The sequence below is a fragment of the Passer montanus genome, unplaced genomic scaffold, assembly GCF_014805655.1.
Source record: "Passer montanus isolate IOZ18808 unplaced genomic scaffold, ASM1480565v1 scaffold10, whole genome shotgun sequence".
In the NCBI taxonomy this organism is placed as follows: Eukaryota; Metazoa; Chordata; class Aves; order Passeriformes; family Passeridae; genus Passer; species Passer montanus.
Window position 1 is genome coordinate 26,209,829 of NW_024356505.1, and position 27,126 is coordinate 26,236,954.

General features: G+C 34.3%; 1 protein-coding gene across 1 annotated transcript in view; it reads right to left on the reverse strand.

Annotated features, from left to right (window-relative positions):
* DNAJC1 (DnaJ heat shock protein family (Hsp40) member C1) overlaps nucleotides 1-27,126 on the reverse strand; it is a 165,183-nt gene that overhangs the window by 43,535 nt on the left and 94,522 nt on the right. Inside the window, exons 6-11 of the mRNA XM_039705591.1 lie at nucleotides 24,710-24,811; nucleotides 23,930-23,976; nucleotides 17,625-17,790; nucleotides 16,651-16,748; nucleotides 15,502-15,595; nucleotides 6,006-6,096 (exon numbers count right to left, since the gene is read on the reverse strand). Coding sequence (XP_039561525.1) covers nucleotides 6,006-6,096; nucleotides 15,502-15,595; nucleotides 16,651-16,748; nucleotides 17,625-17,790; nucleotides 23,930-23,976; nucleotides 24,710-24,811 — 598 coding nt within the window. The remainder of the gene's footprint in view (nucleotides 1-6,005; nucleotides 6,097-15,501; nucleotides 15,596-16,650; nucleotides 16,749-17,624; nucleotides 17,791-23,929; nucleotides 23,977-24,709; nucleotides 24,812-27,126) is intronic.

The following is a 27,126-nucleotide window of genomic DNA, read 5'->3' on the forward strand; positions in this document are numbered from 1 at the left end:
AACTTAAGAATTAAAAAAGGAGCGATGCAGTTATATCCCCTATGTTTGAACAGCATATAAACACACCTATCACTGGAATACCCAGACATTACAGATAACAATAGCTAACTCCCCTAAAGTACAACATTTTGTGTTTCTAAACACCTCCAATACTATTCTTCAACTGGTTCTACATTTTACTAGTTTATGGTGCCATGATCTGAGTTTTGAAGTCTAATGAATTATTTGCACATAATTAGACACTTGCTCATTAGTTCTTTCACCTTGTTACTACATTAATTTTACCATTAAATAAAATTTAATTAATAGTATCTAGCTAATGGTTATTTGCTTTATCATTGGCAGAATTAATAGTATCTAGCTAATGGTTATTTGCTTTAAGATATATCATGCATTAAGATACTGTCAGATAAGGAATCTGCTAGACTTTATGGATCAAGTGCCATGTAATAAAACAGTGAAGCTTTTTCCATAACAAGTATCAGAGGTCCTGCATTTTGAAATTTTCAGAAAAAATCATATTGATTTTACACGTTAGCTGGTCTAAACATAAAAAACTCAGAGAATTTTCCACAAAAAAGCACAACTGCTTCATAGAGGAAGAAATAAAACCAAAACTAAGCAGTGAACTTCTGCAAAGAAATTTTGACATATAAAGTTATAGTTCTCTCTCTGCAAATCTTCTAAGCTCTAAGCATGAGAAAGAAGTCACAGAAAATACAGTCAAAAAAAACAGTGATATCTTGAAAATCAAAGGGACAAATTGCCTGATAACTCGTTCATTAGTAAGCAAGAAATATGACCACACAAAAAGGTAGACAGCAAACATCTTTTGGGCAAATCAGTAATATACTGCAGTAAGATCTCTTTTTTCAACACAGTTCACTTACCTATGTAACTATGAAAGACTACCAAAGCATTTGTAGCATTAAAATTTGTTGAAAACATGACAAGAGAAAAATTCACTTACACATACAGTAACAGAGTCAGACAGAACACAAAGAACCCAGAAGTCTGGAAAAAAATTGTACTAAGGTTTGGACAGTCTATTGAGAAAATGGAGCAAATTATGTTCAACATCAATGAAAATATGGGGCAAACACACATATGCTTAAAAAAAGGTACACATTTCAATACTCAAAGTCAATGGGATTATATGAATATATCAAGAATTAGAGACAGATATATACATCTTCTGTACTGGGACATGCCAGCTAGTTTATTTTTGAGCAAACTGACTAAAGACATGCTCAAGGATGAATGCACCCCCAGCTACAAAAAACTTCTCACAAGCTACAGCTTTTGATGACTTTCATATTTTTTTCGGACTATCTACCCTTCCCAAGACTTCCAATTCCCCCAAAATACAAAAGGTTTAGAAACAAGGCTTCAATATTTGAGCATTAATTTCCCTTCCAACAAACACATAATGAAGCATGCATGCCTCTCTCAAATGAGCCTCATGCACTGCATTTTTGTGGAATATTTTCCATAAAGTCTACAGCAAGTTTTGTGAGGAGAGGTATCATACAAGCCTAGTTGAAACAACTGGGAAAAATACACAAGCTTGAAAGTTCAAAATTCTTTCAGCGGGCCTGCCAAAACAATCAGTGAAATGGATGATACATAGTTTGCCATAATTAGGCTTCGGAGGTAACAATTAAGTGATCAGAACATTCACACCCACACCAACCAAAAAAGCGTGCATTGCATAAATTAATTTTCTCTGAACCTGCCTGTCAGCAAATCATTACTGAGCAGCCATATCAACACAGCATTTTGGCAGAGATTAATACTAAACACAATTACCCAATATATTTATCAATTATTTGGAAGGAAAGTAACCTTCAGCAGAGTGCTAGATTCTATAAATTTATTCCAAATGGTTTGCAGTGAAGAGGAAAGCACAAGAAGAAGGAGGAACATGGACTGGCTGGTAGTCTGGGACCAATCAAATCAAAAGTGCCTTTGAAAATTACTCAGTTAATGCCCTTATGCCACATCTGCACTTAGAGGGGACCTCGGGCAAGGAACCTTTGATATCAGGGCTTGCAGTTACAGTGGACAAGCAATCCAAAATGAGCTATCAGAGCAATTGGAACTAATGTAACCTATGATTCTGCAATAACAACGATTCTGCAATAACCACGAAGAAACATGATTTTATAATCAGAAGATAACAAACTTTAGAACATTATATACAAACCCAGGGCCCAATACTTCTAAATACATTGCAAAACTAAATTGAGTACAGAAGATCCACAGAAATTAAGGGATCAAGAAAGGATTTGTGTTAAGAAAACCTGCAGATAAATAAAATTTTTTTTAGGCACAGACATGCTAATAATGAACAAGTGAAAGCCAAACCTGGAGAAATTCATACTGAAATTAGGATATAACTACACAATAGCAAAATTAATTATCTGAACAAACTATGAAGAACAGAAGGCATCTCCAGACTGATCAATGCTGTATCTTGAGTAATAAGGAGGTGCAAAGCTGAAGTGCACCACTGGTACAAGTCAAGTAAGACAAGTCAGGAGAATCAGTATTTTCCACTGATTTTCACCTGTAAGAGTCTGAAATAAACCCACTGTACTGAATGACCTAATGATGTCTCCTATCCCTAGGTTTCATGAAACAATAAGAAAACCTCTGCAAGCAGCATGCTGTATTCCAAGCAGTCAGGAAAGGACGACCAACCAAGCCTAACCAAATGTGATCAAATGCATTAAATGTTTCACTACAGCTCTGGATGTTTGGTGGCAGGCACTTGGGTAAGAGTGCTGTAAGACCCTGTGTGAGACAAACATCACATCACAAAAGCCTGACACAGAAAGGCAGCTCATCAAGCAGCCACAGGGCTCGTAATTTTATACTTCAGTTAAAGTTTGAAAGATGGGGGTAAGGAAAAAGCAGAAAACCCCACATACTATTCAACATGGTTTATAACTAGAAACAGAACAATTTCCTGCCACAGATTGTTCCAGATGCCTTGTACATCATGGCAAGAATTCTGGATTTAAAATGCAAATATATTTCCTAACTGGGATGCCAGTGAAGAGTTCACCTGCAATACTTAGCAGGCAACCTTTTTTTAAAACTACATATTTTAAAAATAAATTTAAGTTTTCATACTGAATGTCAGGGAAAACAACCTTAGAAGAACAGAAAGTAAGAGAACTGCCAAGGCTAAGTATAAAGAAAGAAAAATAGATGTGTTTCCCCCAAAATGGATATCACTGAAAGAAGTACTCCACGCAAAAACAGCTTGAGAGCTGCTAGAATTTGTCCTGATAGCCACTCAAACCTTGCCATTTAAATTTAAAAACTGAGTGATCTGTCCTGATTGTAGGCCTATGTCATCTTAATTTAATAATGCCCATTCAGTGCAGCTAACACCTAGTGTACTTTGCATCCCATGACTACAAGGAACAGGGCTATGCATTGGGAAAGAACCATTCCCTGATGCAGGGAACACACACGTGACATGACAGAAGAGGGAGAAGTTGGAAGAAAGTTTATTAATTAAAGCACTCCCATTTAAAAATAAAACTTTGTGTTCTTACATCTAAATGTCAAAAACGCATCAGAAAATGTAACGCAAACTTTTTCTACTTTTGTGCCTAAAATACACAGCTCTCTGTAATTCCTACAAAAACCTACTTCCTAGAAAGCTAAGATTGTATTATAAGTTGCTCTATTTTTGTAAGGCAAAGTTGCTATATTTTATTAAGGCGGCACTGCCAGTTTTGGATGGATTGATAAGAAACACTGCAAAAGTGCCAGAAAAATAAATCAAAAGTGCATAATATTAACTTACCAAGAAATTAAGAACCAAAAATAGAACTTTATTGACATCTCAATACTGTCCTCTCTTTCCTGTTCAGCAAACTACATTTTCCTCCTTCAGTACCTTACTCTGGTTTTAGTTCAAGCTGCCTACAGAATACTGCACAGTTTCAGCAGGAAAGCAGAGAGACAAGGGGGCAAACTAGCAATCAGGGCATGAAAAAAACAAACACTGGTAAAACAGCTATTGCTAATCAGCATGAGATATATGTTTACTCAATTAAATAGAACCTTTATTATGACCTCACATCCCAGAAATAGTGTCTAAAATTAAGAAGAATGGGGGCAAACAAAATGCACATTTGGTGATTTACAACCTTTCTATGCTAATTGTGATGTGACAATGCAGAGCAACATAATGAAATAAGCAAATTTAGCAGATGCTTTGCATGCAAGCTTCAGTTAAAAATGATAGAATTTATTTTTTTGCCTACGGTAACACGGATGCATCTCTTGTTTCTCTCTTGGGAGTCTTACTTATTAGAAAAAAAGGTAACAGACAGCTCATTCTGCTGCCCAGCTATAGAACTGCTATGACTGACCAAACAATTCCATGCCAAATCTCAAACTTTGCTAATTACAGGTGGTGATTCTCAATCCTGCTTGCTCCCTGCCAGCAAGCCTACGAGGGGAAGGCAGGATACCAGCCAGTGAGACTGGTGAGGACTGTCCCCTGCTCACACAGTGACACTGGGGCACCTGGCAGACATGGCAGTCACACTGTGGGGCACCCAGCAGCATGACAGGGGACAGGGTGGTGCTTCTGTGAGAGGTCAGGGGTGACTTGGTCGGCCACACTTGCGTCTCTCAGGGGTGGGCACTGCTACTGGAGGTAACAACAAAAGAAGTGACTCACAACAACACACCTGGCAGCAGGGAAATACTTAAAACTTCACATGTGGCCTTTCAGTGATACACACGAACATCATATGATGTTAATAACCTTACACTTTCATTTGCACTTCTGTTTTCAAAAACTAGTCCTTTTAAAGCTCACAGTAGTTCACAGGCTTCAATGAGGAACGCATGCCAGCTATTTTGAACAATGGTAATACATTACTATCTGACAATTTAACAAGTTTTTAATAACCCGAGTCAAGACCCTTTTCAAGGACCCATTTTGTGGTAGGTATCTCAAACATAATGGCAGGCCTTCCTAACAAGCATTAAATGCACTATTTTGCTAGATTTGGCCTGGGTCCATGATGCTCACTGAGATGCTGAATGTTATCCATTTTCCCAAAATAGATTCAGCTACTGATAAGTTGGGAATTATTGCTGGAACTGGATCTCTTCGCTGATTTTACAAAATTCAGCTATTTTATAAATATAAATAATGCAGCTGTATTTTAAGTAACTAAAGGCTTATGCTTACTCCAAGCTACTAAATTATCGCAAAGCACTCAATGCACTTGTCAGAATAAAGGAACTTAAAAGCATGCACTTAAGTACAGTAAATAAAGCAAACATGCACATACAAACACAGACACAAAACTGTTAAAACTGTCTACAGAAGAGGGTAGGTTTAATCATTGTCAAAAGCAAATAACTGAAAGAAGAAAAGGAAAAGTCACCTATAATTATTCTAAATGCCTTATTAAAGGAAATGTTAATTGTCTTCTCTGGTCTTTTATAAGAGTATAAAAACTTTAAAGTATTTATATGAACAATAGCACAAATCCATCCCTGAAGTCTGCATCCATCCTTTTGGAAAATCAAATCATTGTCACTTTCTATCACAAAAATCAACTCAAAATTAACAAAAGAATTATTAAACACATTATTAAAAATATTTACAAACAATAAGAATACAATAAGAATAAGAATAAAAAATGCTCAAAAACCCAAGAGGTCACTTCTGAAAATGTATAGTACATTTGAGATCTTCCCCTCCCATAAAGCAACATTTCTAGCAAGGTATGTTCTTGCTACAATCTAACTGATCACCTGAGTTGTATGTTTCTATAGGAGCACACCAGCAGCCTACTGCAAAATTAGCCATAAAATTAAAAGCTTATTTACATTTAACAGTAGCAGAGGAATATATAAAGTATGTATTTTAGAAGATTAGAAAAGTGTTTGTTCATATACATCCAACGTAGAAGGTATATTGTATTACATCTTTGTTTATTAAGACAGTGGTAAAAACTCACTCTGAAGTGTTTCAAGTTCAGCCTTAGCCAGGGCATCTTCTTTCGCCTTCATTTTTGTTTCTTTATATTCTACATATAATTGTCTGGCATCCTTTAAGAAAACGTTGCAATGGCATTAGCATCCTTATACAAACAAGTAATTGCAATGGCTCTGTTTTAAGTTCGCACTTAACCTCACAAAAAAAATAATTAAGATATATTTGTTTCCTTCAGTTACAGCAATTTTCAGTCTAAAACATAGAACTTGTGTAATAAAGGCTCAAATGCAATAGTGTTGATATTATAGACTATGATGCTCATTGACAACCTGAAAAGCAAAATGGTTAGAGAAACTACCTACAACTTTGCAAAACCATGCACCCACTTTGCTCAAATCAGCAATCTGGAAGTTGAAGGGAGAAAGATGTTTTTAATTAGAGTAGTGCGTGCAGGGACAAACAAAGGCAATTGCCAGGCAGCAATCACCTTAATGTGAACTCATTAAGGTAACACTAACTGCATGTGCCAACTTGTTCCCCTTTTTTTTTTAAAACCAACTTCTACATTGCTATTAAAGTGTTGAAAATACACTTTTTTTTCTCCAAGGATTAGATTCTAATCTGAAATCTATAAAGCAAATGTACACATAAAACTAGAAGTCCTGTCACACATACACGACAATAATGTACACCTTTCCAAAATCTGATTAATGAGATTTCTGTTGAAAGCTTTCCAATATGAACAACCAGATTGCTGAAAAGTTTCCTTATTCTCACCAGTTTAAGAGACTTCTATCCAAAAACAAGGAATCCATAATACAAATGCTGAAATAGAGAAATAGTTATTTATCTTTATCAAGCATGCAGAATGTCTATTGTATTACACAAAAAAATTACAGTATTAGATAGACCTAATCTTAGATATTTTTACCCAAAAATATTTTTTGTACTATTACACTAACAGTACCACTTTTTACAGATAAAAGGTAACTTAAATTTGAATGCAAAATGTATTGTAAAATGGCAGTAAATATTTTTTACCATTTCAACTATATTTAAACAAAACCTAGTATCATCAACATGAAAAAAGACACCTTAAGAAATCTTGAAAAGAAAAATCTGAGCTAAGCAGTCACTATCACTGACTCTAATGGTAGAAATCATCCCATTCTCCTTGCAAAGATACAACAGTCGTTCTTCATGTTACACCTGCATCTACCCTTTCACAGCTACTTGAAGGAGGCTGGAAAGCACATGTCAGGAATCGTGACCAAGCTCTGAGCAGAACTTTGTAGTGGTTTGGAGACATCTCATTGATCAGGTCAGGATTCTGACAAATTCCCACAAAAAAAATCAGTAAAGGTCCACCTCCTTCCAAAACACCTCTTCTCACTAATTTTTATTTTGCCTTTTTTTTTTTCTTTTTCTTTATCATGGGTACAGGAAATAACAAGTTTTGGGGTTTTATTTGCCAGTTTTATGTAGGAAATCTCTGCACACAAAAGTAATTTTAGAGGGTTTACATAACTTTTTGCCTCTGGAACATAACAGAAGAGACTGTTTCACATGCTAATACCTTTAGGACTGGGAAACAGGGTTTTTTAAAGTAGAGTTTTGGCTAAAAAAAGTGTAATTTACAAGAGGACCAGCATTAACAGCAGATATGTAGGCTTTGAGGAGACACATTTGAATCACAAAATTAGTATCAGCACTGGTTCTCTATTTGGTTTACCTGAAATAAGAATTCCCTACCACACTGGAAACTTTCCTTGTACTCTCAAGATTTGGCCTACTTGAAAAATTAAGAAACAGAAACAGCCATAAATGCAATAGTTCATTTCTGCTGAGTTTGAGACATTTGGGTTGCGTGGCATACACAGGACTCAGACTTATGGATATCCAAAAACCACTTTTGTTTAAGGCTATGATTTCAAAATGGCTACAATTAACTGGCATTTAAATTTAACCCATTTGACACTGAAAGCCAATATTTGATGCTAAATTCTGGTGTAAAATCCATTATTGCTTGTGGGATCTCCAGACAGCAGGCACTAGGGGGTAACTGTCAATCTCTCCAGCACGTCAATCACAGAACAATTGGAAATGTGGCTCAGATGAAAATGAGACACAATAGCTGAACAACAAAGAAAACTAGTCAGAAGCACGTAAATGAAATACGGTAGTATTGTTGCTTTACAGATATAGAAGGGATTATCACTACAAATGGAGTAATATGCAGGTAACAAAGGCAGCATCAGTCTTTTATCTTATCAGTAAGATTATTATGGCTAGTACCATAACAAAAAAAAAAGGGGAAACTACACACTTTGAAGCATACACAAATGTATACATATAAAGAAAAGCAAAGAAAAAAAAAACCAAAAAAAAGCTTAACTCAAAACGGATTTTGAAGATTTGAAAATCAAATCCTTCCCATAAAAAAATAAGAACGGCTCTACAGGTTGTAAAGAAAAATTAAAAGGCATACCTGAGTAAAGACTTTAACCACAGACACAAATTTTTTGCGTATTAGACCTTATAGGTCAAAATAAAAAAACACTGGAAAACCATTTAACATAGGAAGTTCCTTGAAGAAAAGTTCTGCCTTAATGTAAATAAGCCCCTTTCAATTCATTCTTCATTAGCTTTCGATCAGTCTAAACAGGAATATTTGTTTTCAAGAATATTCAGTTTTGGTAGTGTAAGCATTTCAAAATAGATTTATGCTCATATTTTTTACTTTTCTGAAGTGATAAATTTAAGCAGTCATTTTGTCTCAATACAAGCATTTTAGGGCCCTAAAGACACTGACAATACAGACACAGTCTCTTCAAATCTAATGTTCCTTCCCTATGATTCAGTAACAATTTTATATCTCAAAACATCAACATTTTATAGTTAATGTATACTTCACCTTCAAGACATAATAGACATAAGAAAAGTAATATTTTCGTACTTCTGTGGTGAAAAGATACAGAGAAAAGAAACAAATACAAAGCTTGGAACAGTTCTAACTAAAACTCCACCTTACCTAATCAGAAATATGTTCTCATTTGCAGGAGTTTAAAACATTTTTTAAAAAACCACCAAAACAAATACATTATTTCTTCTCACCACTAAAGCAGTATAACATGTAATTAGTTAAGCATAAAGAATAAAGAAGAGAGCTGATATATGCTGGTTTATTATATTATAAATTCAAATATATACTTTTCAAAAAGGAACAGAATGAAAAAAAGAATGTATTTGAAATGCAAAATTCTGCAATTAGTATATCTACATGATATTTAAACTGCCATATATAGGAAAATCCTGAAATTACCATCATATTTAATCACAAATAAGAATGAAGAACACTGAAAGATTCTTGAAAATATAGTTTCTCTCTTTACATCAGCATCATCTCATATTATCAAATTGAGATTGCCCAGACAAAGCTGAGCCTGAGTTACGTAGATATACAGAAATTCCTGATACTGAACTTTCAAGGCTTTCTTTCATTTGTTTGTTTTAGGGTTTGAGGTCTTGGTTGGGGTTTTAGGTGGTTTTTTTTGTTTGTTGCTTTTAAATGAAGAGATACAGCATTTATTCAAACTTTACTAATTCTGTAAGTAAAAACTTCCATTCTGAGTAAGAATCAGTCATTTTGGTTTCTCCTTGATTTTTGCAGAGGGTGATGAGGCTTTGTTAGTTTGTTTGCTTTGTGGTTCTTGGGTTTTTGTTGTTTGGGTATTTCCCCCTCCAGTAAATATTAAATCTTCCTGGCTTTCTGGTCTACCTCAAAAGAAACTGGAGATTAGGAGAAAGAAAGCAAACAACTTGAAACAACTTGCTGTATGAGAATCTTCATTTCAGATTTTGTGACAGAAACAGCTCACATTTCAGTTCTTTGGGTATGGGACTGATAAAAACAAAATTCACACTGAACTGAAAAAAATTTCTCACAAGCATACCTAAAGTCAGTATGCTGAAATAATTTTCTTTGGACTAATTTTTATGACATAAAAAAATACTTTCATGGAGCTATTGAACCAATTTTTTTGTCTTTTTGAGCACAGTATTATTATATGGAATTTATATTAAAGAGAGAGAAAAAAAGAGTTAAATTAAATTTACTCCACCAGCCCTCCTTCAATTTGCTATTTCTATGCAATAAAAATTCCAGCCATTACACCAAAGCAAAAATACTCTTTGGATAGGATTCAGTACTAGCGATACCAATGTGTTACGGTAAGAAATAATGTTTAAAAAAGACTTGAACGTTATGATTTATACTTTTCTTTGGGCATTTTTACCTTTTTGCCCAAAGGCAATCTAGTAAACAAATCGGAATTGCATTACTTCCTCCTTTATAATCAAAAAATCATGCTTTGCCTGTAGAACAGTGCCAGGTGTGGGGAGGCTCTTCAGCTGCGTACAGCCGTGGGCAGTTGTGGCGTGCTCCCAAGCCTTGGTGCAGCATGTGACCAGCAGCTGGCTGTGCCACTGCAGTCTGCTGGGAATTCCATGTGCCCAGTGGTGAGACAAAGGCAGCCAGAAGGGGAAACAAGAGGTCAGTGCTGCAAGGCCTCTCTGGGACCCATTTCACACCCCGTGAAGCCTCTTACCACAGCAGAGCAGCAGCAATAATTGAGAGCCACTATTGCCTCGTACACACGAGCTGCTCACACTCATGTGGTGGGACATGTAGACCCACAGTGATACAAAGAAGCTGCCACAGCACAGCAGGCAATTAAAAGCAAATTTCTTTACTGTCTCACATTTATTTAAAACCTTTCGTATTTTTGCAGCACATTTTTCCTCCAGAGCCTCAAGCAGTACCCTGTTAAGACACAAATTATTTTTGCTCACTTGCATACACCCAGAATACTTGTTTTACCATCCACTCTCCTCTGACCTGCTTCTAAGCTTCTAATTGACCTCAGGGTCAAGAGCTTCATCCTTACTTTGGTTCTCCCAACAGCTGTGAAATAGCAAGAAACAGAGCAAATGGGCAATCACTCGTGCCACACATCCTGCAATTGCTCGCTCCCCACAAATTATACCAACATTGGTGCTGTACAGTAAATTGGAACATGTCAAAACCCTCAAAACCCTGTAAAGCTGGGAAATAGAGAGATATTTAACCTTACTGACTTGAATAATTTTTGTATTTTATTTTTAAGGCATATGTTATTAAATATAAATTTTGTTTTAATCTCACACAATTTCATATAAAGTGATATATGAAGACAGGAAAAACTCACAAATACATTTGCTGACCTAATCAAACCTTGCTTGGAAGCTAACTTGCCAAAGGAGATGCCCTGCTGGCAAAGCCTCTTGAGTTTAATGACACATTGCCAATCCGTTTAAGGCCAAAGCTGAACCATCTCTAAACAGGTGTTGAATTGTGATCATGGATTAAAAGAAAACCTGAGGAAAAAATGCCAAGAAATTAAACACCTCTGGGTCACTAGTTTGAATCTATTCCAGACTACTAAATCTGCTACAGTAATTACCATCTGGTAGTCTACATAAAAATAAATTACTAGCTTCTTTGTTTTAATTCACTTTGTGCTACACAAAGGTCTTTATAAACACAAGTTTCAATTGTAATTGAAAGCTTTGTTGATAATCTCACTAGGTTATATCCAGTGCAACTATGCACTGAGCTCAAACTGGCTTCTCATTACTGGTGAGCCACGAGCTCTCTGCGAGGGTGTGTGCTCTACACCTACAGGATTACAACAGAAGAAGGAAACTTTACTTTCTTAACAAGAAACAAACAAAAATGCTTTCTGCTCCATTACCCTCAGGACAACAGCAGGCTCACAAATCAGCCGGTGTAAAAATAAAGACATTCACTGCTAAACTTCTCCACATCAGTGTGGAGGTAAAGTTGACAGGACCACTAAGAAACGTGCCTATCTTCTGTTTTCTGAAGGAAAAAAATTGTGTAGAATAATAAGAAGTGGTCTTTTCAAAAAGACCACTTTTCTTAAGTTGCATGTCCAGACAGCCAAAAAAACCCCACCATTCAGCTGCTTTTGGAATAAACTCCAATTTACTTATGGCAGCTCTCCCTCAAAACGTAAGTACACTTCACACTACTGACTGTTCTGTATTATTTACACAATTTGAACTGAAATTCTTGCACACTATATGCAGCTAGTTTATTTCATTCTAAGAAGAAATTTTAGTTTCAATAAGCATTTTAATTGAGTTTTTAGGGGTTCTTTCCTCCCCCTTTTTTTTTAAATACATTGCCTTTTTCGAGGTCATTCTTATGAAAGCATTAACTAAAATGGCCTTAGAAACGATTTTCATTCTTTTTAGATTTTTTTCTTATCCTACATTATAAGAATTAAACTTGGTAATAGGCAATGTAATTTACACTCCACTTAATGTTTCCTTCACAGCACACATATTTGATTTATGATACATTTTATGTATTTTTCTCCTTTTGCTTCTTCAAAGAACCTTGAAAATGCTGTTTTCACTCCTTAAATTTAACTAAATTCAATGTATGGATATAAAAATCTAGGCAGTTTCTCTCAAAATACAATTGTCAACAGTTTAAAAAACCTGCTCATTTTCTTAGTTTCTCTCATCCTCCCCTCACACATTTTTCTTCCAATTTCTTGACATAAAATGCAGGCTACAATAAAATGGCATAGGCCATCACAAGGGCATGCAAACAAAGCATTTTTCTTCAGTGAAGGCCCACCTTAATTATTTTAAGTGCCTCCTTCTGAAATCTGACATTTTGAAGGAGGAAGGGAAGTAGGAGAAAGACACTCAATTGGATAAATGAGAGCCAGGCATGAGCAGAAGCTCAGCAACCTGAATCCTCAGACACAGCTGTTGCAAGAAGAATATTCACATTAACTAATAGGGGAGAGATGGATGCTAGGTAAAAAAAAAAATCAATATAAGAAGGGCTAAAAAGTTTTATTTGTTGCTATTGTTTTTATGCTGTTATGTTTGATTAGTTTGGGGGTTTTTTAGTGAAGTCTCCTCTGAGGAAGAACTTGTGTCTATTACAGGCATGTGCTTCTGTTTTGTTTTACTGGCAGGGCTTTGAAAAACACAGTGCAGAGCAACATTCAGTTATAAGCATTGCTAACTCTTCCCCTTTCCTGTCCCAAATATGGTTCCATTATATATGGATGCATTTTTAGAAGTTCAACTACAATTGGATTTGTTGCAGCTGAACTACGGATTTTGAAAACTATTTGTTGGCTCTTAAATAACAGGAGAAATAATTTAGATTAAAACAATAAACAACTAAAATGTTAGCATCCATCCTGATGTCAACCACTTGCAGTATGACTTGTAATACTACTCACTATCTGTAGGATCCTTCACCTTCTGCCTTAGTGATTTTATTTTTATTAAAAGCATTAAGTGACCTGAAAGCTCAAGCCTGTGTATTACTGAAGAAAAAAAGCACTCAATTTAAAACAGGACCTTTGTACCAGGGTATAATCTTACACATAACTTTTTGTACAGTACAGTACAGACAACTTTTTGCTCCATGCTAGTCATTAAGGCAGATTTTGCCAAAATGTTAAATATACATCAAAATCAAAAAGAACCCAGAGGTCTCTGTTTCAAGGTAGTTACAACATATGAGGTACCTTTTCATCTGCCATTTCAGTTGGAAAGGTACCGGTATGTTGTAACTACCTGTATGTTGTAACAGCTCCAACTGCTCTTATGCTCTTCAGAAGAGGTGATACTTCTTCAAGTATTGTTAAGTAATAAATAATAAGGCACAATAATTTATTTCAGTCACCTAAGTCCTGAATAGTTTTAAAATTCAAGATTATTTATGATTTGGTGCATTTTAACTCATGTAACTAGCAGGTCACATTAAACAACAGCAAAACAAACCCTGCAGTTAAGCAGCAGTGTCATTTGTATATGGGTCAATTTACTCTAGAACCCCTATCTTTTTCCTTCCTCTTTGCTTCAAAGTCCTCCTGCTCTGAATTCCTCTACAACATGCTTGCCCTGCCACCAAACCCCTGCTTGATGTCTCCAATACTCCAGGAGTTACTGGACAGCTTTTTTTCCCAGTACTATTAATTTAAAGGAATAGGAATCCAAATAAGGGTTAAGTCCTACAAAGCATGAAACATCATTTTGTTGTAATTTTTTTCTGCCAGTTCTGACAGGCATAGGAGCTGCTTTTTGAACCACAAACCTGAAACCTGTTATACTGTTATAACACTATCTTAATATCATAAACATTATAAGAAGCCGTAAGATCTAATTTTCAATTATTCACTATTCTTACTATATTTGTGTGTGATTTTTAAAAATTTTCCAATTAAAGCAAAAGGGAAAGTACTATAATTATGAGTAAAGTTTAAAAATGCAGCAACAAAGTTTGCTGATCCTAATTATTTTCTATCTGACTCACCTTGATGAGGAATGAACATCAAAGCTTAAATTTGGACACAACAGTTGATTAAGCATAATCAACTTGCTTTACAAACTTGTAAAAATAAAGGGGTTTTTTTAATAAAACAGCTCCAAAGTTCCAATCAAAATTTTAAGAGAGAAAGAGATTAACTTTGGCTCTATTTGCAGGAAAAGTTAAAGGCTATAAAAATGGATTCTGGAAGATCAGGCATTATTGTATTTATAACTTTTACAAGGGTTTAAATAAGAGAGTAGGAATTATAACGATAGTCTTTTTCTAGCTTGAACAGAGACAAAACCCAAATATTGATGCCATTTTTACTACTTATACTTTCAAAACAACACTCAGTATTTCTGTAAACCAAAGAAAAATCCATCTCACATTGCCTGATCCATATTACCAGTGACAAAGGTATTAAAACAAAATACTGTATTTAAGGAAGATGCAAAGAAAGAGCAGGTGATAATAAAAAAGTTATTCTGGTAACTAATCTGACAATACTTCCACTGGTTGAATGCCAGCTAGATTTTACAGTTGATAGTATTAGATTAAAACACAATAACTATGAGCAAGCCTGCCACATTGATGTTTCTAAATTACAACCATACCATTGTTATTGTACTTCAGCATTTTCAGGTATCAGGTATCCAGTGAATTAAAGAAAGGAACTCCATCATAAAAAGTAATTTCACTGTTACCCCAATTTTAAATGGCACATTAAAATTTGCTATGAAAGTACAGCATTTGCTGATTTGAGATTAAAGTATTTTTGTTAACATCACTTAAACATTGGTATTTCTAATTAGATGAATATACATCCATCTCCCTCACCCCCTCCCATAATTTACTCTTGCAATTTTGCCTAACAGAAACTGCTTCCCTAGCTCATTAAGATCAATATGCATTTAAAATACATTCGTATTTCCATGAACTTTTGATATCAAATTTGCCTCCAAAGAGTAATTTCTTTACATATATGTATGTATATATATGCTATGTGTTTGAGCCCAAAAAATTAGTTAAGAACAAGTGCTACACATCTGATTATGCATAATAACACCATCAAGGAAAATTAAGTAACAGAATTTAACATCATTACTATTACCTGGAATAACTGAGGTAAAGCTTTCACTGTGAGACAGAACCATATTCCCAGCTTGCATGGAAGTAAGTCATGCCATTGTGGTTTGTCCAGTACCCTGCAGTCAAATAAAATTGTAGGTTTTTCATTATTGCCACACAATCTCAAAGCCAGAACTTTCTCATTATCCTTTAAGATGATTAGCACTCGTCAACTCCCATAAAAACGTCTGACTACATAATAATAACGACACATTTTAAACATTTAATTCAAAATATCTAACAGCTAACTTCTAATAATTTCTGTATTTTGATCTTCTAAAAGGACTTTTCTTCAAGAAAATAAATTCATAAGCCACATAATCACTTTAGTTTAAATAAAAAACCAAACCAAAAAACCACTCAAGCTTCAACCAAGTGTTCACAAGTGCTGACAACCAGATATGAAGACTGTAGCATAAACAAAACAATACATAAAAATTAATGTCATTTGCAGTTCACTGGAGCATTACTCACTGATGTCATCAAGAAAGACGACAGGCAGAATGGTCTCTGATCTCCATTCCTCATTGATCCAGTTCATGCCCCTGCTGTGTGAACTATTTAAACCCTTTATTTCTTTCTATGAATCAATAGAAGAAATAGTGGTATCTTTTGGAGTGTCCTGAAAGTCACTATTTCCTTATGTGTTCCTTGACAAACAATGTGTTAGAAGCCTTTACCAACACACTCATTTTTAAGTTAATCAGATAAAAAGCATTTAATCAGACAAGCATTAAAACCACATAAGAACTCCTTACTTGGAACAGAAAAAAACGGAAGCTCAAATCAATTGAAATTTGTTAACTGTAATCAAAGGCAAAAACCCTTAAAGAGGAAAAAAGTTCTAAAATCTCCTAAAATCAACTTGTAAAAATAATAACCTTTTATAAGACAAAAGACTTTAATTCAATCTTTCAATGATTACTGATCTGCTGAATAAACACCACGTGCTTATTTATCCAAACCTGAAAACACATCTACACTGGCACACTTTATATCAGCAATGGCTGTACTACAAATACAATTGTTTTTCTCACAGAGTCTTTCAAAGATGTAAAAAGAAAATAAGAGAAGTGAATCAGTAGTGAACAGAATGTTTTAAAATGCACAAAACAAGAGAGTTCTTTCCCACCTTTCATTTTTGTCTAGAGCAGCAAGTTTGGCTTCATCTGTACTCCTGCTGCCTGTTTTTTTCTTCTTTTCCCTCTTTTTTCTGCTAAGCAGTTCATCCTTGATGTAGAAAGAACTACGGTTACAGGTTATCATTAGCATGTAAACCACAAATGTTACTGGGACTCTTCTGTGAAGGGTAAACACTAGAGTAGCATTTATGCAAATGTATCTGGGGTCCTACATGATTAAGTAAAATGATCTATCTTAACAATAACTGTTGCCATGGTATCCAGTCTTTAAACACACATGAAGTCCAGTTCTGTCACTCATGTGTATCTCCATAGCAATCAAAGTTTTCTAAGAGGAGAAAGCATTCAACTTGCCTCCTTTCTCATTCATCAACTTCAATAATGCAGTGGAAAATAAAAAAGTAAATAGATGCTAATGTATGAATATTTTTCAAGTTATGCTTAGTTTTTTTCTTAGTCTACTAAGTGCAACAGACTTTTATATGACAAAAAAAATAAAATTATAAAAATAATGTGATTTATACTGCTCACCAATTCCCACTCTCTTAAGAAAAACCCAAAACAAAAAAGTGTTTATCTTAGAACAAAGGCAAATCAAGTATGACTTTTAAACAAATAAAACCTGTTTATTTTTAAACCTCAGATACGACTACAGCAGCATATGATTCTGCATCAATAAATGATAGACTTTTTGTCTTCTTCCTTCCAGACAAAAACCCAGGACCAGCTCTTGCAATTTATTACTAATTCTAGAAAAATTAAGTAATTTTTAGATTACCATTTCTGAGATAGTGCATATATAATTCTGTAATTATCATCATTTTAAATATAATATTTTTAAAATATGAAAAGTCCAAATTCAAACCAGGGAAAATGGTGGCAGTATCTACCTACAATACACAAACTTCTACAGGAAATTCAGTACTAATAATTGAAGCAAGTTTGATTTATTACCAATACTTACCAGCTGTTTTTCCAGGTAGATTGACCAAACCACAGCATAATGACCCACTGTGAGTATAATGAACAAGAGTAATGCCAGCTCAGCATTGCTCATTTTTCTCACCCGCCTGTAGTAGAACACAGGCTGTCGCCAATCTGGTAGTCCATTGATCAGAATATCATCATACCTACAGTAGCAAACAGAACAGGCTTTCATGGAGAGCTAAAAATGAAATAAGCCAAACCATCCAATTATAAAACAAAAGATAATCCACAGAGTGCTTGAATACCACACACACACAAGATCATTTAGTAATTTATTTTTTTTAGAGAGTAATGCCTTGTTTTGTCAGCAGATAGGCTTGCATGTGGAAACAAACAGGCTCCAAACATTGGGGCAGGAGGAAAAAAATTTCAAACATTCCTGCAACACTTGCCCCCCTTCCCTTCCAAGTTCATTCACTTTTGAAGCAAGAGACTTCCAGAAATGTGTTCTACGTGCTCCATAATCAGTGGGCAGGTCTCCATGATCGAAGTAAGCAACAACCCACTAACAACTAAATAGGTAGCCAAGAACAAACATCTCAAACACTAGAAACCCTTTTTTCTTTTACAAATTAAATGCACAAGTGCTGGGGGGAAGGGAGAGGCACCTCTACTTTTTGTTTTTGTCCTTTAGCAACAGAAAATCCATTAGGTAAAAACATGCCAGACTTATCATACCTTCTTTGTAAGATAAGAGCTTAAATTAGAAGCTTGATATTGATGTTTGAAAACGAAGTTCATCAGTTTTTGATCTTCTATTTGAAACAATCTTCAAAAATCAATCTATTTTAAAACTGTTTAATTACTAACCCTACCAACTGTACAGAAACTATTTTATGACAATCCCTTTTCCTTCACACAATTGTCTAGAAGTATCTTGAAATGTCTGAGGTCTTTTATTTACAGCATTTGAACAATTTAAAAATAAACAAACCACAGACATGCAAACCAGATTTTTTTAAATTAACTTTTTAGAGTAAAGTTTCAAACAAAAATCTCTACAGTAAACTCATAAGTCTGTATGTTCAAGATGCACAACCTGTTAATCTAAAATTGAACACAACTCATTACATATTCTAATCACACCATTTCCAGAATTAAATCTGCACTGAAAGGCCTAATTTGGTGCAACACATTGACCAAAATATTTTAATTAAAAATATTCTGAGTTAGTCGCAGGCCTAATTACAGGAATAGAAATAGGGCCTATATTGTCATGCAGGTCAGTAGAACTCAGTAGTAGGTTTTTCTCAAGTAAATTGACCAATCCAGGAATAATAGCGCAGCTGCTAAACTGCCAGTCTTGACATGTAAATCAATTTAAATGCAACAACTGCACTAGCTACTTTGATAGTTATTAAATTGATACCTTGGAGATGTACTAAAAAAAATATTTCCACAAGCAAATTCATTTTAAGCAGAAAAAGAAGCGGTGATTTTCAATTAAAAAATATACCTTACTACAGTGCATATCTGAAAAGCTAACTTCTGATAAAGCATTTGTTCAAGTTGGCACCATTATGTCTGCATAAAAGGTTTAACGCCTCAGGATTCTGCTGTGTTCTGAATGATACCAGAAGTAAAATTCATATTACAAAATTCTATCTTCCATTAAAACTATGAAAATACTAAGGTTAACATCTATTATTGTAAAATTTGAACTAATAACTTTTTTCCTTTCCCAGTAAAGTTAGAACAAATTAACTACTGACACCTTAATACAAACTCTGTTCAGAAAAATTGCTTATGATGTTATTTTAAAATTGAACTTTCTACTTAACTTCTGTTTAAGAAATAAGTAGATGTTTTAGCCTTTAAAATATTAAGACATTTACAAGATTTTAGTGATAACAGAACAGAATATTTTAGAAATGGAACCATCTTTAAAACAAATTAGGTTGATAACAAGGTTTTACATAAGATGTTCTTCCTTTGAAATCTTCAGAGAAATACATGTACAATCTAATTTAATATACATTTATTAAGCAGTTGCCATCTTATATACTAAGGGTTGTTAATTGATGCACTGAAAAAGAGGCTACTGATTAAATAAAGTCTATATATGCTGATGGTAACAATATAATAATATCTAAACCAAGGTTTCAAACTAACATTTGGCAACCACATTCTATTATAAATTATCTGTTAAGAAAAAATAAATTAAGACAGCAGAGCCTCTTGCATTAAGTGCTTTAAACAGCCCTTGGTATTTACTAGGCTATGTCGCTGTTCTGAACAACAGCCTCCACGGATTAAGGCTCAGAATCAATGCTCTATTGATTTTACTATCAATGAGCATTATGGCTCACACGACTGGCCATTTTAAGGGAAGATAGCTTCTATTATAACCCACTTTTTAGAATATATACTGTTAAAAGATAAATCACTGCTTTCAATAGTAATTAAGCTCTGTATTTGAAAAATAAAGATATCAATGATTTTTAGGTTTTCAACTGGAAAATGATCCTACTGAAACTCAGAAGCTCCCACAATTTTTAAATCTTAATTTTCAAATTTAGAATGTGATTAAATTAAAAGAAAGTTTCTCATTAAAGAATTCCTGTATAAACACTTATATTAACTACGAAAGACAGTTAATCCGTGTGCATCAAGAACTACATTCGGAATTTAATTACAAAGCATTCTTTTGGCAACCTATATTAATTGTAAGTCTATGTAGGGAAAAAAATACGCTGAAAAGAAAAGATACATCTGCAGGGTTTCTTCCACAAACATATGCCCACAGAATACAGCATTTTTTTTACATATGAGTATGCCTACCAGTTGTCTCTGAAATGCAGCAGTCACCAAGCTACAAAAACCCCAAAGCATCAGTACAGAAACAGAAAGCCAAAAACATTCCCCATTTAAAACTATGCTGAGTATTTCTTTTAAAACTCAGCAGTCTATAAAAGACTTGGTAGTCCTGTACTAAAAGTAACAAACTGCAAGATTATTAACAGATTATTAAGATATTTTTTCTATTTTATTTCATAAAATAGTTTTTTAAGTTCTTTGTGAATCAACTACATTGCAAGTAAAAATTCCATTAACTGTAGTAACTAATTGCAGTATCATCAATCTTATTATAATTATAATTTACTTTTCCCTTTAAGAGAGCCACTGCATTTCATATTCCAAATAATTTCAGAGATCTGATATAGTTTATATACTATAACCTTGAATTAATGAGGACTATTCTGAACTATGGAATGATTGCCCTGGTGGTTTTCATTTTGGGAGGCCTATTTTCCTCAAGCTGTCAAAGACATCCAGCACAACATCAGCCAGAACAATTTATACCTATGAATACAGACATTTAATTATTAATGAGAACTAAGATAGACACCTTTCTTACTCTACTCAAGTGTATTTTGATCCCTTTGCAAATGCTTTGTTTCCTGTAATCAAGCCAACATTGTTACAGAGGATAGGTCTGGTAGGTAAAAAAAGCTCCTTAAAAAGGTAACAAACAATGAAATTAAAAAGCTCCTTAAAAAGGTAACAAACAGTGAAATTAAGATCTAAGATTTCTTTTATGCCTAATTACAATTAACCAAAGTACATAAAATGATTATCTTCATTTATGAAAAATAAAAGCCTAATAAAATTCATCACCATCAAATTGATTTATCAACAAATGCCCTAAAGGTGAAGTGTACGGCAGGAAATGCACCCATCTCTACATACCCTAAAGATAAAATTTTCTGTAGCATTTCACACTGCAGCGTGTATACAAAACATAAAATATTGTGTTCTACTGCATGTATGCTTAATTTAATGTTAAACAGCACTACATTAAATGATGCTGCATGTATATTTATTGTCAGAATATTTGAATGTTTTGATCATGTTTCACTCAAGAGTGTGTAGGACAGAAGTCCTAACATAGTAGTATTACCATATTGTGTAGTACTACTAATGATACTGCTATACTTCATGAGCAACTACATAACTTTCTCAAAAAAGAAAAACATGTTTTAAAGCTCAGTCATACCACTGTCAGTAGAATAACTGTAATATTTTAAGAAAGGCTTCTGCCATCAGATAAAATAAAAATTCTGATAAGAAAATGCAAAGGCTTTAGAAAAATAATTACACGTAGCTGGCCAACAGATCTGCCTTTTTAAAACGCTGTTTCTGTGTTCACACAAATGAACAACACCTCTGACATTCACCAAGAATGACATTCACGGAGAAGGGGTTTTATTGTTTCAAAATGAGTTCATCACTCTCTCATATAGTGCAGGACCTTATTCCTGCCTCTGCTGGCTCCACTCTCTGTACACACACCAGGAATGATTGCAACACTTTGGAGAGGAACAGTAAGAGCCAGGTTCAGCTGACTTCACTGCACAGAAGCAGAAGCCTGCAGCTTGCTCTTCTCTCGGTGCTGTAAACCCCTGCCCAATCCATTCAGGTGCTGTGAAGGGATTGCCACTCCACTCCCACTCAAGGCTGCAGTGGTTTCTGCCCAGTGCAGGGCACTGAGTCAGCTTTGAGCCTATTTCACTCTGTCCATTGCCTCAAACAATTCAAAGCCAAATATCAACATTTAAAATAGAAAGATTCTAAGAAGTAGTACTCCCAGCCTTTCCTTGGCTGTACAGCTGCAAGCAAGGCTCGAGTTACCTTACAACAGAACCAACACAACAGGGAGAGCAGCTCCTATCACACTTACTGAAGACTTGTATTAGAAACGTGCTGCAACAACGCCTTACAGGCCACCCTCCATTTACGAGCTCAGCTGAGAGATTATCATTACACTGTGCAATAAACCTGATCAATACAGGGCTTTTCAAAGCAATGAGACCATACAGCTCTGCTCTACAGGTTATTTCTAAAATCTGCATATTATTTCCAGAAAATTCTCTGAAAGTAAACACTGTTTAATCCACCACATTTCTATAAATTCAACTATAAAATCAGTATCAACCATGCATCCACATTGTGCAAGAAAAATAGGACATTGTCTATGGACAAAATAAGTTTTAAATCAATCTAAGACAGAACAATCTACTGCTGCTTGAACTTCTCATTTAATCACTGATGCAATAATTAAGAATATTTGAGTAAGTCAGTCACCTTTGTAACGTATGCAAGGCTTAAGCCATAGTTTTTCTAAGTTACTGCATCACAGCTTTGTGCAAAAAGCTGCTATTACAGCTGCAAGGAAATTCCTACAAGTTCCATGATGGAACTAAGTTTCAGAGAAACAACACTCTGAAGTGTATGCAAACAATGCTGCTAACACAAAGTTGGGAAGATCTGGGGGATAATTCACTTTAACCAGCCTGAAATCATTTAGCTAACATTTTTTAAACTTTTGTTAAGTGTAACTTCACAATTAAATTCTCTTTAGAAGGATGAAATAAAAAACCCCACAAATTTCCAAAACTGCTTCTGTGAAGTACATTTTCATGACACTTGAAAAGGGGATTATCAAAAAAGTAGATAATCTGTACTATAAACCCTGGACTCCTGCCAAGACATCTACAAAGCCAAAATCCCTTCAAGAAATGTCTCATAAAACCCCGTTTAAAGACTTGTAAGCTGAAAGATGATCTACTAAAACACCAACCAAAAAGCAAAAGTCTTTCAGTGTCTCAGGTTTTCTGATAATCATTGGTTGAAATTCCTATTTGTTTAAAAACAGAAAAAAAAGTTGAAAATAATCTTCCAGAAAGCAAATTAGCCCCAGATTTCCAGTTCTTTATCCTACCCTTCAGGTACTGCTGGGACTGCTCCTGAAGCAGCAAGGACAACTAGTATTTATTTTAAAAATATTTAAAAGTTTCCGCTATTAGAGATAATACATTTGAAAGAAAAAAACCCCCTATGAACTAAGCAACAGAAACAATGCTGAAGACAACATACAATGGAAATAGTTCCTAAATATCATGCAACAAGCCTTCTACTGATACAAGGAGGTATTACTGACATTTGAATAAATGGCCAATATTTTTTAATCACAGTTTTTAAAAATTGACAACTGAGCAAAAAAGCTGATATAGTTAAGTATTTTTTAAATTTGCTTGAAATAACAGTTAGCTTTCCAAGTTCTTTCAAGTATTAATTTTAAACGAGAAAAAACATTATTTCATGCAAAAACACCACTTTGCCCTTTAAGCCATATACAATCTTTAATTAAACAATTACATAGATTTTACTAACTGAAATTATGCAAAAGAATGATCTGTAGTGTTACAACTAAGTCAAACAGGGCTTGAATATAGCATTGGTATGAATGCTTTATTTAAAAACCTGTGCAATTTAACTCACCTCTGCCTCCTTTCTTCATCCTTTAAAACCTCATAGATGGCCACCAACTAAAACAAGCAAAACACCAAAAAAGAAAACACAAAGATTTTACTTTATGACTGAATTTTAAAATTTTGAACAATAGCATCATTTTTACATTTGCCAACAAATAACCTTTGCTAGTTTTCATTTTTCCCTACACCACTAAGTAGCAAGCCCAGCGTGCAAAAGAAGCAGTAATATATGCATATACAAATGTCATCAGACACAAACAAGCAACTCTTATACAAGACTTTCTTCCCATCCTCACACCTGTCAAACTGACACACCTTGTCTCAGGCAGAAGATCCTGAAAATCTTACTAAAATCAAGTAAGGTGAATTCCCAAGGTACATTTTCAAAGGTAGAGCTAATTAAAAATTCATGTTATTTCACTCTACAAATATTCAAAAATAAATAAAATTAATTATTTTCATTAAATTATCCCTATCTAGGACTTGTGTTGAGAACTGATCAGAAATTTTCCCCACTGCTTTTGGAAGTGCAAAACATATTAACCTATTAAGACTACAAGCATTATGTTCAAATAATTTTTAATATACAGATAAATATGAAATACAAGTTATTGAACAAGTTAATTCCAAAAAAGTGTACTTGGTTTTAGTCTAGTTATATCAGCAAAACTGTAATGTAATGTTTAACTTACTAATTTCAAAGGTGTGCCACTGTTCTTACTAAAACAACATCAACAAAAAAATTCTATTTTCCCCTAGAAGCTTTACTGCCACACATTTTACTTACTTGCCTAAACTGTATTTCTGCATTTTCATCTTTATTTTTGTCTGGGTGTAGAATTAGAGAAAGCTTTCGATATGCTTTCCGAATGTCTGCAGATGAAGCATCCTGAAAAGGAGGAGAACAAAGCAAATTGTGAGAAACCGATTCCCTGAACTTTTTGAAGATCTGTAGACAGCCAAACAAGTGTAGGAACTAAGGCAATGTAATTTGAGACATCTAACAACCAAACCTGCAACCAGCCCAGCCTAAATGACTTAACAGCCATTCAGTCCAATTCATCTTTCATCTTAACTCCTTTCATTACCATACATCCATTACAACGACATTTGCCAACACTTGCAAACACTTTCTTGCTTAAAACCTAGCCCAGGCACCTTCTGCACCATTTAAAAGTTCAACTGAAAACTGGAAATTATTGCATCTGCATATCTTCAAGACAGACATAATTTCAGCAAATTATCATGCTCAATTTCCCAAACTCAGGACTTGCTAGGAACTCTTCCCTTATTAATATTTACATGCAATTCACTCCTAATAGGACTTCCATTCAACTTCAGCTTCACCATGTCTACAGAATTGTATTTTTCTAAAGTAGCTTCAAATTGCAGTCTTGGAGCTATACTGTAGCACTGACATCCATCTATACCTTAACCATTATAAGAATTGCACGCATTTTGGGAGAAAAAATAAAATGAAACAAAATGATGTACCAACTAAGCTGCACAAATGCAAATTTCTGAATAATGACTGCTATTTAATACATGCTGCAGAGATATCCAGAAATGAAGGTATCAAGAGTTGTATTCTCTGTCATAAAGGTGTTATCCTTACCAGAAGATACACAAAGCATAACATTTAAACAGAACTACTTGCATTTTACTGCTAACATGTCCAAGGCAACACTTTAGAAATCAACTGCTTATCTGACAATTTTTATTTCTTGATTTTATTTATATTGTTCCTAAGTATATTCTCTCTCTCAAAATTACAGTGTAAACAGGGATTAAAAACCCAGACCTGAATTAGCTACAGAACAGAGTGAAATAAGATAATAATTAATGCAATACTGTAATTAGTCCGTTAGGCTTTTTATTACAGATCATTACTTTAATTTTAAAATTTTTGGTTTTATAACATATGGCTATTAAAATGCTGTGTACAAGTTTGGACCCAGAGTGAATAATAGAAAAAGACTGAACTAGTGGAAGGAGAAAAGCAGAGGAAAATGCAGAATTTGTGAAACTACAGCATGGAAACTATATTTTAAGGAAGTTCACATTTTCCCCTAATAAAAGACTGAAGTTTCCATAGTCTCTCCTCTGTCAAAGGAAAATGTTTCTATTATTGAAGGAAGATTTCTCCTGAAAATACCACACATCCATTTTTAAATTTTTCCATTTTCAACAGCTACTTCTAAGGCATTTGCACACCGAAGCAGAATTCCTCAGCTCAAACAGCAGCTTGCTTCCAGCTTGATTACTGCCAATGAGTTGTTTCATATTGCCATTGTTTCACAGGCTTATTTTTAACTCTCAGCTAGCGGGAAGGAAGAGACAGTGATTAAATATCTATTCTAAGCTCAAAGAAACATTAAATCCTTGAGATGTGGCCTTAAAAGAATTATATGAAATACATGTGAAAATGAGATGTAAAAGTATCTTTTAAAAATTAGGGATTGAGACTATGATATCCTTGACAAATGAGTACCTCTAGATTTGTATTTTGGATAAACTACAACTTACTCCTTCTTTACCATACTTTTAGATGTGCAGCATATTATTTTTGGAGCACTCATGATTAAGAACTCAAGACTATGCTCTATCAGTTAAAAAGCTAATAAAACATATTAAAAGGTGTGTTGCAATATTTTTCCAATTATTTCAAACAACAAACAAGCAAAAAAGAAGTGTTTTCAGTCTGTTTACAGTAGCTGAAGAATTGAAACTTGAGTTTTATTTGGGATTATTTATGTAAGAGATCAAAATAAAAGGTAGTTTATCTGTTCAATGCTTAAGCAAAGCAAAAGATCCCAAGACAACTGTGAAATTATCAAGTTGCTAAAATATTTATGTTGTTTCATCTTCAGAAGTTGAAATAAATGTATAAACTTACAAACTTATAAACTTACAAAACCAGATTGTTCACCTTAGTTACCAGAAATAATGTAGAGATTTTCTTGTTTCTCCTCATCTACAAACCCAGTCAGCCACTTCACAAACAACAAGGGCTTGTCTTCAAACAAAATATAATTATTTAAACACTACTATAGCAAATAAAACACCAGGAAATAGTTTACTGGCCATGGTTTTATCTAAACCATGAAAGTGATCTTTATTAACATATCAGCTTATTGTAATTAAGCCTCTAAAAGGTGGAAGAGTGTATTATAATATCAACAAATAACCAAAGAATGGGATATT